Raw genomic sequence first — 13,381 nt, 5'->3', positions numbered from 1 at the left:
ACCTCACAGTACACCTCTGCATCTATCACTGACTTTCTGCTGCAGTCTGATGTGTCGTTGCTGCCTTAGTTCTGAAGCAACATACTCACTGAAGGAGTCAAACCAAGAGGTGAAAACCATTTCCTTTGAGAAGACACCCGCAGTGTTTTTTTTTTTTTCTTGAGACACCAGGCATCATTAGTCACTTGAAAACTCCCTATAACACCAAGCCTCGGAGCACCCTCAGTGAATCAGCCTGGAAGCCATTTATACAAAAAGAACAAGTTTGAACATGGAAGTAAAGGCAACATGAGAGGACGTGTTCTGAAGGGCTGAAAAAAAGAAGAAGAAAGATTAACACACAGGAAGTAGGAAGTGTGATCTGCGATACCTCCAGTGTGTGTATATGTGTGAGTGTGTAACATTGTGTGTGTGTGTGTGTGTGTGTGTGTATGTGCTCCGGTGGAGTGTGTGTAAAATGATACACTGACCTGTGGTATAAATTAAGGACAATGTCTCTGAAACTACCTCGCAACTGGGACTTCAGCACCTTAAAGGCTGAGACAGCTCGGATAGGTAAGCTGATGGCCGTGCTGCGTTCACTGACAGCAGCATGGATGCAGAGCTTTAACACTTCACATTTTAGATACTTTATAGTTTGGACATTTAGCTGATGTTGACATCCAAAGGGATGTAAAATCAACTACAATTCCTCATTTGCTATGAAACCAGGGTTTGTAAAGAATTCAAAGATTTCAAAATATTGTTGTTTTGGATATATATTTGTTTATATCATTGAAGTACCATCATATTAGTCTAATTAAAATGGTTTTACTATGAGAAAGTACATCTTGTGATAATTAGTGACATGAGACACACTGCACCTTTTTCCTCCTTGGGTTTTTTTTTATCATGACGGTGGTTGCTGGCTGCGTGGTGACGGTAACCAGAGTAGTTTTTAGATCATGTTTTTTTGTTTGACACCAAATCACTGTTATCCAATATATAATGAACTTACTATATTAAGATTCAGCTTGACTCTTTAAACACTAAAGTTATCCCCGGTGGCTACAATGAGAGATTGACCATCCTCGCTGTGTGTGTGTGTGTGTGTATGTGCAACCATCTATTTTATCATTTTCATTTACTTAAAGTATAGCTGTCAAGGCTACTTAACAATGTTTGCATAGGGTGGAATCAGTGCATAACATGCCTTGTTTCCTCTCAGGCTTGGATGGCCCAACAGTTGCAACATTCTGATAAATGAGGTTTGCACATGTGCATTTACAGCAATCCTGCTGTTGTTCACATCGTGCAGAGCTAATCATTTTTACAATCAGTGGTAGTGAAGTGTTGAACACAGTCGAAGGAAGTAGCTGCCTGCAGTGCATTTATTTTATCTGCTTCATGTTTAGTGAGTATCTGTAAGCCACTATTTCTTATCATGTTCTTGCTTCAGTATGACCATGGAAGTATGACAGCATCTCTTCCTGACAGCTGGTAACCCCCTCATTATTCTTTTACCTTGAGATGTTTGTGGACTACGAAAGTTTTATATCCTGGAACTGGAGTGACGCAGGCTTTCAGCAGGAAACTGATGCAAGACCTCAGTTTCTGCAGAGCTCTGGCTTTATTAGCTGTATGTGTAAATGTTTCAACGCATGTTAGTGTGTGTGTGGTATGTGAGTGTGTGTGTGTGTGTATGGAGCGTTTGACCCATCATAAATATTTGAAACACAAACAGTGTACAAGAGTGAATGTTAATTTAGATATAACACTGACTGCTTCTGATACAAACACAATTCAACTGTTGCTTCTTACAGGATTAAGGAATAGTTTGACATTTTGGGAGATATGCTTATTCGCTGTCTTGCCAAGAGTTAGATCAGAAAATTGATTTCACTTTCATGCCTGTCTTGGAAATATGAATATATAGCCTGAAGCCCCTTTGTTTGATCAGTACAAAAACTGAAGTGTAAAAATGACAAGTTGTTTTTTTTCTTTGGGTGGATATATGCTAGACTATTTCTATAATGCATTAATTAGCTAGATTTAGAGGTTTCATATTTGTCAATTAAATATGAAGCTACAGTAACCAGTTAGCATGACATAAAGACTGGAAAGAGAGGGGAAACAGCTGGTCTGGCTCTGTCCAGAGGCTACAAACCAGCACCTCTAAAGCTCATAACATTTGTCTTTTGTTATTGGTACAAAAACAGCCTATAAGAGGAAGTGTATAAATGGAAAGTTGTGTTTGTTTTGCAGGTGGATATGTGCTTGACTATTTCTTATAACATGTTAATATAGCAAGCGTTAGAGGTCTCATTTTTGTCCATTAAATGTGAAGCCACCAGTTAGCTTGGCATACTGGAAACAGGAAAACAGCTAGCCTGGCTCTGTCCAAAAGTTGAAAACCTAGTAGCACCTCTAAAGCTCACTAATGAACACATTTTAGGATGTAGTCTGGCATATAATCTCCAATAAAACTACTGCATTTCATGCATTCATGGGACTCTTGGCTCATCACAAATTGAGGCCAGTTTAAAAGAGCTGAGTGTTTGTCAGCTGAGGGTGTGGTGTGACATCAGCCTCTGTGTGTGGGCTCAGGGTATCTCAACAGCACTTTAATTTTCCACTAATCAAGGGAGGATGATGCTATTAAAATTAGACCAAAGCTTCTAGGTGGGGACCTTCAAAGTGTTGCCAGCCCTCTAGTAATGATGTGGCAGCTTCCTGTTTACTTCAGTGTGGCCCTTCTTCTTCTCTTCTCCTCTATCATCTTGCTTAACAAGACATGGTGAATTAAAGAACAACTGAGCGACTGGGCTCAATTTCAATCCAGCTATCTCTGCAGTCCTACCTCCCTGCGTGTTGCTCTGATTGTGTCCCTGCTGGGCCACGTACAGCTCTGCCTCTGTTCTTCCATCACTCTCTTAAACCTCCCCATCATGGCCTCTTACAGTCATAGAACTGCTTTAGAAGAAAAGTATCAGTAAATTATGACATTCTAACAAAAACTTCAGAGTAGGATGTCTTTTTTGTGTTAGTTGCAATTCAAGATGAGACTACACAAAACTTAATCTCTGAACTTTCTAGGGGATTGTCTAATTTTCAGTCTCTTGCAGACCACTGTGATATTTCTGTAGAACAATCACGCACCCTCAACAGGAAACTGGTCTGGTCAGACCAGCAGTTTCCTTTCACCCTGAAACGTTATAGGTGGGGAAAAAATAGGTCTCTCAACTTTGAGAGGCTGATGCATATTCATAATAAAAAGAGGAAGTGCACTGCTGCAGTTGAGTAGTGCCGATGTTTTGGCAATGTTTCACAGCTCCGGCTGTGACACAGCACTGTGGGGATTGTTCTACATTTGTACCAACCTCTTTCTCCAACCTCTTCTGGTGTTGGGCAGCGCGATCCAAGAGTGTGATACCTGGAGAGGGAGGCTCAGGCCAGGGCTCACCGCGCTCCTCCAGGTCCATGGAGAGGCCGCTGAAGGCTGGCTGGCTGAAGAAACAGCAGAGGTCTTTAGTCAAGAATTGGCAGCATCGCTACTTTGTGTTGAGAGGAAGCACTCTGACCTACCACAAGGATGACAAGGAGACCACTGTCCAGGTAGGACACTGGGATTATGGTTTATTCTTCCCCTTATTAATGTAATTATATTTATTATGTATATTTTGTCAATAGAAAAATCCTTGTGCACATTATTCTGTATCCAAAGCAATTCATACACTAACACAGATATATTTAAAAATAAAACAGGCAAGAACAACTTGTTAATTTTTTGATGTGAGAAAATGACTGTTATCAAAATAACTGCTGTGTCTCTATCAGATGTCGATGTTCTTCTTTGACATAGTTATGTGAAGTAATTAAAGGAAACTGTTGCTATTTAAATTCGCAACATTTAGAAAAAGAAAAGTTAGTATTTTTTGTATTTAAATGGCAAGAGTACTTATACATTAATTCATAGGTTAATAAGAAATGTGTCATTTATCTCTTCCAATCAATACCACAAACACTCTAGCTGTGTGGCTAACTTTGCACACTTCCTGTAAACAAAACAAAATGAATGATGCCTGAAGCCTCACAAACTTCTGTCCTGTCAATGTTAGTATAACTATCAATGCAGGGAGCATTGTTAAATATGTAAACCATATTAATATACATATATATATATGTATGTATAAATGGTTATTTTGCCTCTGATCTTGATTTTTTGGTCATTTTATTTCTTTAAGTTTATCAAATGTAAATATATACTGTATGTGTGTATATATGTTATAATGTACTATATTCCTCCTCAGCATGACAATGAACAGTCTGCTCAGTACGCTGCTCATGATTTGTATCATGAACTGAGTTTATTAAGGCCACCTCATACTCCCATGTGTGTTCATTTTTCTTCCTTTCTTACCATTTACTTCCCTTTAAGAATGAGTGGTAGTGAAACAGGAAGGGAGAGGAGCATTGATGAAAATGTCATTAGATAACCATAATCCCATTAAAACACTCAACATCCTCTGGTTTATGGATACAGTAGTACACAGTGCACAGAAATACTCCAAGAGTCATTTCCACTTTTGACCCTGGTTTAAAAACAGAAATGGAGGAGAGGGGGGAGAATGGGAGGGAGAGGAAGTGGGCGGCACATATGGTGAACAGGAAAATACACAGGACTGTACATGCTGTAATGTAAACAGTGCACTTGTAGAACATGAGTAGTCCATAAACCAAAGTGATAAAAGATCAGCAGTGAGCTTTTTCTTGCCTCTTCCTGTGTGTTGTACATCTGCAATAGCCCCAGTAATTGCCACAATAAAGGAAACTGCTAACTGTGAGTTAGCTGATTTTCCTATGAAGATACTTTACCTGCAGAGGCCTTTACTGACCTGACAAAGCACAGACGCTGTGGATTCTCTGGTAACTCAGAGACAACAGTGATGTATGGTGGTTTGTGATTGACTGTAAATATTAGTGGTTGGTTTGTAAGATGAAGAACCTCCGGTGACAGCATACTAATGTGCCTTCTATGTGTGTTTGTGCTCCAGGGAGTCATCCAGCTGCGGTTCAGTAAGGTCAATGAACTCCCCCAGAACTCAGATGACCCTGGGAAGTACCTCTTTGAGATCATACCACGTAAGCTTACTCCAACAATGCTGACTCTGGGCTTTGCAAGCAGAGCTGTTCTTTAGCTTCAGATGGTTTGATGTGTAGTGATACATCAGTACTGTGTATGTTGGGCACAAAGCTGTAGTCCCCTCTTGTCTAGCAATGATAACCACAAATACTTTACATACAGCAGATGCTTTCGCTCAAAGAAGCTTCCGTTTTTTTTTTTTTTTTGGCATGCACGTAAATTGGGTGCAATTTTGGATTCAGTATCTTACTGAAAGACACTTCAACATGTGGACAGGAGCAAGTCAGGGCTTTAACCACTCCAGTCACACCGGCCAACCCAGTCAAGCCACATACTAATTAGACTCTCCATTTTCATTACAATTATATGAATGTAAATTCTTTTGAGTGTGTGATATTTCTTTTCTTGTCTTTCTGCACAGTTTTCCATCTCTCTTGCTGCCTCCTTTCATTGCCTTGTGTCTTATTCTTTCTTCTTCATATGCTACAGTATGCCAGTCTTTTAAAATGATGGGTCTGTTCCAAAAATTGATTGCATGGCCCTTTCTTGTGGTAGCATGTGCGAAACTATGCATATCTGCTCAGTGGTGGGTAGAAATTACCAAGTACTGATAGAAATCACAAACTTCTCTGCAAATGTTTGTGCCAGGTACATATGACTGTCTTACTAAAAACGTTTTTTGTACTAAGACACCATTTCTACAACAAAACACATAACTTTGCAGGTACAACTGGAGACAGAGAGCGATGTCCCTATGTGTTCATGGCAAACTCCCAGAGTGACATGGAGGAGTGGGTCCGCACTCTGCGCAGAGTCATCGGAGTGCCGACAAGTGGAGGTTCAGTAAAATCTTAAACTGTTACAAAAGTTATTGGTTTGTTTTATTCCCACTTTTTGAAATTTGGCACATGAAATGCTTCTATGCCCATCCGACCCCCAAAACAGAAATAATTTATTAGAAACTTAAAATATGCATGACACTGCAACTATCTAATTAAAAATTAAAGCTCAGTGAAGATCTATAGAACAGTACCAGTAAAAGTTTGGACACACCTTCAAGTGTGTTCAAACTTTTGACTGGTACTGTAGATAGGAGCTTTTCCCCCCAAAATGTCAATACATGAAGTGCACCATCAGGAAAGTGCATCTTAATTGTATCTATACCTCATACATCATCACATAGTGCAGTACATGATGTTAGCATGACAACAGTATCTTAAAAAGTAAAAAAGTAAAAATATCTTCCTGCCAACAAGTGTTTAAGGCTGGTCACCACCAGTCAGAATAAAGAATATGTAATGTAATATGTAAAAGATATAAAAATGTTGCTGCTTTGATAGTGTAAAATGTCTTCCTGTTATACTGTATGGACATTGCTGCTCCAACATGTTAGGACTCTGTGTCCCTGCAGTGTTTGGAAAGAGTCTCATGGACACAGTGACATATGAGCAACGCTTCGGGCCTCACATGGTGCCAACCCTGGTGCAGAAGTGTGTAGAATACATAAAAGAACATGGGCTGGATGAGGAGGGCATCTTCCGCCTCCCTGGTCAGGACAATGCTGTCAAACAGTTCAGAGACGCCTTTGATGCAGGAGAGAGGCCCTCCTTCCCCAGGTAACACATTAACACATAACTTCTGTACAGACTGGAGCTGTACAGTATGAAACTTTTAATAGAAATTAGTCATGAAGGCAGTTGTTTCACATTTTAGCAGCAGTAGTAGTAGCATTTTATGTATGTACAGTACATGGCATATATGGGTTATTTAAATAAAAGGGCAATACTTAGTATAAAGTAGTTATAGAGTGGTTTATTCAGCACATAAAGACAGTCACACATCTCATAAACACTTGAAAAGACCAAAAATACCCTTAAAATAATTTTACACTTCTTTATTGGTAAATTCATAAACTTAAGACGGTCATTGCTATATAAGGAGAGAATAGCCCTAACCTCAATCAATCAGCAGCATCAGCTTTTTTCTCTCTGAGAAAGCAAGGAGAGATGAGAGAGATGCGGAAAGGCTGATAGATTTCTCTCAGAGCTGAAGGCGATACCACATCCTGTTCTGGCAGGCACACAGAAGGATGTCTGTATTACTCAACATCACAAGCTCTTCTGACTGTGCACTGTTGTTTAAAACATTCATTAAACCTGACTTGTTTGTAATCTAATGTGAACCAAAGTCAAGGGGCACATGGTTCAGACAATAAAGGCTACTCAAAGATGCCTTATGTCAATTTTCAAAACAGAGGTTAAAAAAACACAAGGAGGATTTAGTGTCTTTTCCCAAAGTTGTATTCTTGGCAGGGACCAACAGCAAAACTTGAATCTGTGCCTGCTTTAACAGCTGAACATACAAACTAGCCCACAGACCCAAAAAGTCCAAGATCAGTGAAATTCAAGAGGATACTGTCTCCATTTGTGGATACTAGAATAATTCTCACTACTGTACATTCCATCATCTGAATGCTTTTTAAGAGTCCAATAAAATATTTACACAGCTCTTTGCTTGATGGAAAGCCTTTGAGAAACCTCCTCACACATGGACACTCAAAGTAAACAGTTTTAAATAAAAAACACAAGACATGTCTGTATATAAACACACAGAACCAAAACTGGCTTCATGCACTGATGACCTGAAACACTGGTCTAACATTGTGTGTTGAAGGTTTAAATGACAGTTGTACAGTAAATGGATGTTTGTTGGTTATTGTGTCATCACCTGCAGTGACACAGATGTCCACACAGTGGCGTCACTGCTCAAGCTGTACCTGCGGGAGCTGCCAGAGCCAGTGGTGCCCTGGACTCAGTACCAAGACTTCCTGGACTGCACTAACCTGCTGGACGACACCAGTTCAGAGGTACAATTCTTCTCTGAGCCTAAAACATGTGTGATCATCCACATGTATGCATGCACATCGTATTAACAGTGTGTTTGTGTATGTGCACATGCAGAAGTCCTGTGACATTTTGTGTGACCTTTAATCTCTTGCTCATGGCTTGTGTCCTCTCAGGGTAGAGAGCTGTTGGAGAAACAGATCGCCCTTCTCCCCAGAGTCAACTACAACCTTCTCAGTTATGTCTGCCGGTGAGCACAAAGCATTATGGGATATTCCAGAGGGAAAAAAATGGTGCCTTAGTGCTTTGAGAGGACTTCCCATAACTGGAAAGATGATGTCCTAGAGCAAAACTCCTTACTCTATATGCCAGATAAGATTCCGATTTGCCTTATATGCCCAATATGTAAAATGAGCAAAACACTGTCAGATCAGCTCTCAGTCCTGACACAGACTGTCTTGTGTCTGTTAACTGTGCTAATCATGTCTTTTTGTTCTGCAGGTTCTTGTTTGAGGTGCAACTGAACTCCAAAGTCAATAAAATGAATGTGGAGAACCTGGCTACAGTGATGGGGATAAACCTGCTCAAACCTCAGATAGAAGACCCCATCACTGTCATGAAGGGTGAGAACATGTCACTAATGTATTCAGAAACAACTAATGTGTATCTTGTAGAGGGCTAGCAAACATACATCTGGTTGTTTTTTTGTTTCTCCATTGTTCATTGTATGAAGGAATTACCCTGAAGCCAACAGTGTGTGATTACTAATCTTATTGAGTAATGACATTTGGCAATACTGTGACATTACGACATCCTCATTTTTAGGGACTTTTTTTAGTGCAGTCAAACAAACTTATAGTTACAGAAAACAACCTCAGAAGTTATGGTATGTCTCTTTTAGGTACCCTTGTAATATGAGGTACTAATAAAACTAATAAAAACATGTTGTGCTATGTGTCCTATAAACTTTACCAACCAGCTTAGTAATGCTGCTGCTACTCCTTTTTACATCGCAGCTGACACGTCTAAGCCCATATATGTGAACTGTACAAAATGACTGAAAAAGAAGAAAAAAGAACGTTGTAAAACAAGTTTAATGATCTAATCAAAAATAAGAATAAGAACACAAATGTAAGGCATTTTGTGTTTGTTTTGTCTTTGCAGCGACTCCTCAGATCCAGAAGCTGATGACAGAGATGATCAGACAGCATGAGACTCTGTTTCCTCTCTCCAAAGATGTGATTCCCTCCCCTCCCTCAAAGAAGGCTGAAAGCCAGAAGAACGCTCCTCGAAGCTTTGTGGGCTGGGAATCTGCAGAGGTACGAGCAGCTGACAACATTAATACCATTTTAGGACATACATGTTGTGGTGTTACACAGGCATAGCACCAGAACATATCCTAAAAACAGGACAAGTCAGTGGGGAAAAGAACACACACCAAACAATTAGGTTTAGTAGGACAAAGTTGCCATGTATCCAGTATGAGAGTTAGCTATGTGGCAAACAGTGCTGACAAAATTTTCCAAATTAACACCCCACAGTCAGAAATAGTTAGTTGCTTTTGACAAAGTAGCCAAGTTTTTGAAGTGTCAGCAGTTGCTAAAAGTGACTACAAAAAGTTTTTGACACAGTACAACATTTTGGGAAAAACACTGTTTGCTTTCTTGCCGAGAGTTAGATAAGAAGATCAATACCACACTTATGTTTGTATAGTAAATATGAAGCTAACTGGCAACCAGCAACCTGTTAAAAGACTGGAAACAGCAGTAAACAGCTAGCCTGGCTCTGTCTGAAGGTAACACATTCCACCTGCCAGCACCTCTAAAGCTCACTTACTAACATGTCACAGTATATCTCATTTGTTTAATTCAGAAAAAAATGAAGAGTAAAGCCGACAGTTTGCCATTTTACGAGGGCTTATGTTCTAGACTGTGTATTGGCCAGGAGGAGTGACTTCACAGAGTCTCGCTGGTTGCTTGGCAAATGCTTGTGGCCAAGAAAAAGTTCAGCACATAACCCACTGAAAAACAGCAGCATCGTAGCTCACCAACAGTGTGTTGATTAAATTAGTCCACATATTGAAAAACATTAAGCAGAAAATGTCTATGAAAAATGTATTTCAAACCAAAGGAAAGTCGTGTCCCAAATTCTGCTGATTGTTTATGATTTAGTAAAACATCTCCCATTTTTAATTTGAATATAATATGCTTTTTAGCCTGTTTAGTTGTTCTTTTACTGAAAAGTATTTCTGCCTAAGTGTCTTTCCTCTGGCTCTAAAACTACATTTGCACATGAAAGACTTCTATATCTGTAATTAATCTTCAGTTATCTGTTTGTTCCAGATGGGTGATGCCTCTCTGTCTGAGTCTCCAGAAGAGGAGGAAGACAATGATAGTCCAGGTCCAGAAAGAGGAAACTGTGGTACCCCAAACATCCCTCTGGAGCCTCGCTCACCTTCTACAGACGACTGGCTCGGAAGTCCCCGCAAACGCACCCAGACCCTGCCCAGCTTCAACTGCCCCCTCACCGGGATGGCGGCGAAGGCTGACGCCCTCAGCCGGCGGAGTTGCATGCAGGAGAGTGTGGAGGAGAAGAGTGGGACGTTGTCAGAGGACATTTTTAAGATCCTGGACCTCCGGAGTTCAGGATCATTGTTCGGAGGGTCTCAGATGGGCGCCAAGAAGGGGGAAGATAGGTTCACGACAAGAAGAGGAAGCGACAACACAGGATCCTCCACTGCTGTCTCCCAAAAACCTGACAGTTATTCCCAGCCTGATCAGGTCCTGTCTCATCAAAAGAGTGTAGAGACCCTGCCAGTGAGAAGTTCAGGTCAGCAGGTCAACAGCAGATCTGAACAGAAGACAGACAACCAGCAGCTTGTTGACAGGTAAGTTCAGCTGAGGAGTCGCATTGTTGACTTCACTTCTAACTCACTACACACCCAAAGTGTGCCCTCACCCACTTGAGTAATACCTTCATTAAATAAATTTCAAAATCAGTTTTGTGATGGAAACCTACTATCTTCAAAACTACAGCTTAACCTAAGGGTCTTTAAAGGTTTTTTGTAAATACAAGTACTTTAGAAAACTTTCGACCCAAACATGCACTCCATCAATTTAAAGATGACAAATTAAAAAGGAATGGTCGAAATTGATGCAGCAGAGGCTGAGATGTTCTGACTTTTGGTCCCTAATATGGGTCAAACTCAAAAACATTGGATCCTACATCTCCCATAATGCAGCTCTCACCATTAGTTCCTTTGTAAATGGCTCCACGACCACAGTTTGTAACAAGATTTGTGATTTCACTTGAGTAGGTGAATGCTCATTTGTTTTAAACATGAAGGATTAGAGTTTTAAAGGTTTTCAATCAAATGCATTGTGATATTCTCAATCTTTTTATGAGGCCCTTAAGTTACTTAAATCCTACACTGCAACAATATGTTATATTCAATTTTGTTTCATATTGATCCTTCAATACTATTTTTTTAGTTGTGGAGTGTACAAGACAGAATAAAAGACAAATCACTGCATTAGAATCAAGAAAATTCCACTTCAAAAGTCGATGATTTTTACTGGAAATACTGGAAATAATCTCACCCTAACCTAACTGTAAGATCTTTTTGCTTGTTTAAAGAAAAATAGATTAAAGCACTCTATATTTGTCAAAGTTGATGTGATGGGAGTTTTTTGCAGTGTAACTCAACAAAATGCTTAATTCCTGTGATTTGCACTGATTAACACCAGGACATCAGAATAGATTGAGTTGTTTTTTTGGATCCTGTATCACTGCACCCTCTCTGACTCTCGCTGTCTCTTGCAGTCTGCAGCAGGAGACCATGGAGCTGAAAGCCACAGTGGCTGAGCTCCAGTCTGCTCTGGAAGCAGAGCACCGCCGTGTGGCTGCTCTGGAGATCTGCCTGAGAAATGCAGAGCGCAGCCGGGATGAGGCCCAGAGACGCAACGACGAGCTGAAAAGAGACATTCAGCAGTTCCTCAAAGAACCAAAAGCTCCCACCTAAAAGTCTGTGTCAGAGCTGATAGAATATGGATTTATGACCCCATTAAACTCAACAGAGCTAATTTCACAGGAACTGCTTATGGAAAATACTGTCATCCTACACAGTGTGGTGTTCCCATGTTAGCCCAGTTGGGTCTTGAAGATAAGTTATTGGCTCGTTTGTTTGCGCCTTTGAGGACAGTCTGTTAAGAAGAGATCAAAGTAGACTTTTTTATATCACTGTTCACATTAAAGACTTTTAAAACAACACAGGTTTATTCCTGCCCACTGTAGGAGTGATGTCACTGTATATGAACTGCCTTGATTTGGTTTAGTTGTTATACAGGACATGCAGGAAGAGAACATCTCAAATGAAAAGTGAATTATTTGCAAAATGGTTATGATCATTTTGCAGCTTGAAAATGCAATATATGAATTCCTACAGAAATGCAAGGCTGGACCACATCAGCTTTGATTCACCCCTTCGAAGGACAATCTGGACAGTATGATAAACAGTGGACAATACAAATAATGTGTGTTATATATGGAGTTAATAGTCTCTCATTTGATGTTATTTCAGTGGTGAATGATGCAGCAAAAGAACCAGAGCAGTGTAAAGTGAATACATCAGATTATTAAACAGCAAAAGTTAATATTGAAGTGAATATGGAATGAATAGAATATCATAATTAAAGTTGAATTATAATGAGTATGCTAACTTAAACAAATGTGTTTTGAGCTGTGATTTGAACTGTATAATAGAGTTCAGCTGACAGATGTGTAGCGGTAGTGAGTCAGACAGTCAACAGAGCATCTGAGGATGGAGAAGGCCTGAAAGGTATGCTGAGGGAGGGTGGGGGGGATTATGGAGGGTTTTGAAGGTAAGCAGTAGAATAAATCAATTGATGAACAAGGAGCCAGTGAAGCTGATCTAAAGTATGAAGCAAAATACTTAAATAATAGGAGACAAATGGAAAACAATTCCCGATACAGGCTTAAAAAGATAAAGTGAACATAGTGCATGACGGTAGAAACAGCAGGCAGAGTTAAACATCAAGGGCCTCATTTATAACCGTTGCTTGAAAGATTCATACATCACGTCCCGCAACAAAGTTTTGATCTATAAAACGGGAGAATGTGCGCACCTGTATGGAAACTCTGACCCAGGTACAAACATTTCGGACACAGGGGAGATTGGTGAACCAGATGGTGAACTGAAGCCAGATTGTATAACGATTCATCTCACACATTTAATTTCACTCAATATCAGATGTTAATTATTTATCCATAAACATTCAAGCCAGCAGTGTCACTTGTGATTTCAATTTCAATTTCAATTTTGAATTTTCACTTGTATTTATATAGCGCCAAATCATAACAAAAGTTATCTCAAAGCACTTTTCACATAGAGGAGGCT

General features: G+C 39.9%; 1 protein-coding gene and 1 long non-coding RNA gene across 4 annotated transcripts; one reads left to right on the top strand and one right to left on the bottom strand.

Annotated features, from left to right (window-relative positions):
* Window positions 1–57: 57 nt before the first annotated feature.
* arhgap25 (Rho GTPase activating protein 25) lies at window positions 58–12,232 on the top strand. Of its 3 annotated transcripts, none has more exons than XM_067602725.1 (11): window positions 58–555; window positions 3,392–3,594; window positions 5,034–5,121; window positions 5,847–5,960; window positions 6,534–6,738; window positions 7,856–7,988; window positions 8,142–8,215; window positions 8,467–8,588; window positions 9,130–9,284; window positions 10,308–10,852; window positions 11,788–12,232. In XM_067602725.1, the coding sequence occupies exons 1-11, from the start codon at window positions 492–494 to the stop codon at window positions 11,984–11,986; spliced, it is 1,902 nt and encodes a 633-aa protein (XP_067458826.1). In that variant the 5' UTR covers window positions 58–491; the 3' UTR covers window positions 11,987–12,232. The 3 variants fall into 3 exon arrangements, with proteins under 3 accessions (XP_067458826.1, XP_067458810.1, XP_067458817.1); XM_067602709.1 differs by lacking the exon at window positions 58–555 and adding an exon at window positions 1,372–1,393; XM_067602716.1 differs by lacking the exon at window positions 58–555 and having other exon boundaries at window positions 3,263–3,594.
* Window positions 9,042–10,551, bottom strand: LOC137192224 (uncharacterized). The gene is made up of 2 exons (XR_010930541.1): window positions 10,420–10,551; window positions 9,042–9,276 (listed from the first exon to the last, which is right to left on the bottom strand). It is a non-coding gene; the product is annotated as an uncharacterized lncRNA (long non-coding RNA).
* Window positions 12,233–13,381: the final 1,149 nt, after the last annotated feature.

Source organism: Thunnus thynnus, chromosome 2 (genome assembly GCF_963924715.1).
Source record: "Thunnus thynnus chromosome 2, fThuThy2.1, whole genome shotgun sequence".
Taxonomy (NCBI): Eukaryota; Metazoa; Chordata; class Actinopteri; order Scombriformes; family Scombridae; genus Thunnus; species Thunnus thynnus.
The sequence above is the reverse complement of the archived record's forward strand: the minus strand, read 5'-3'. Positions and strand labels throughout refer to the sequence as shown.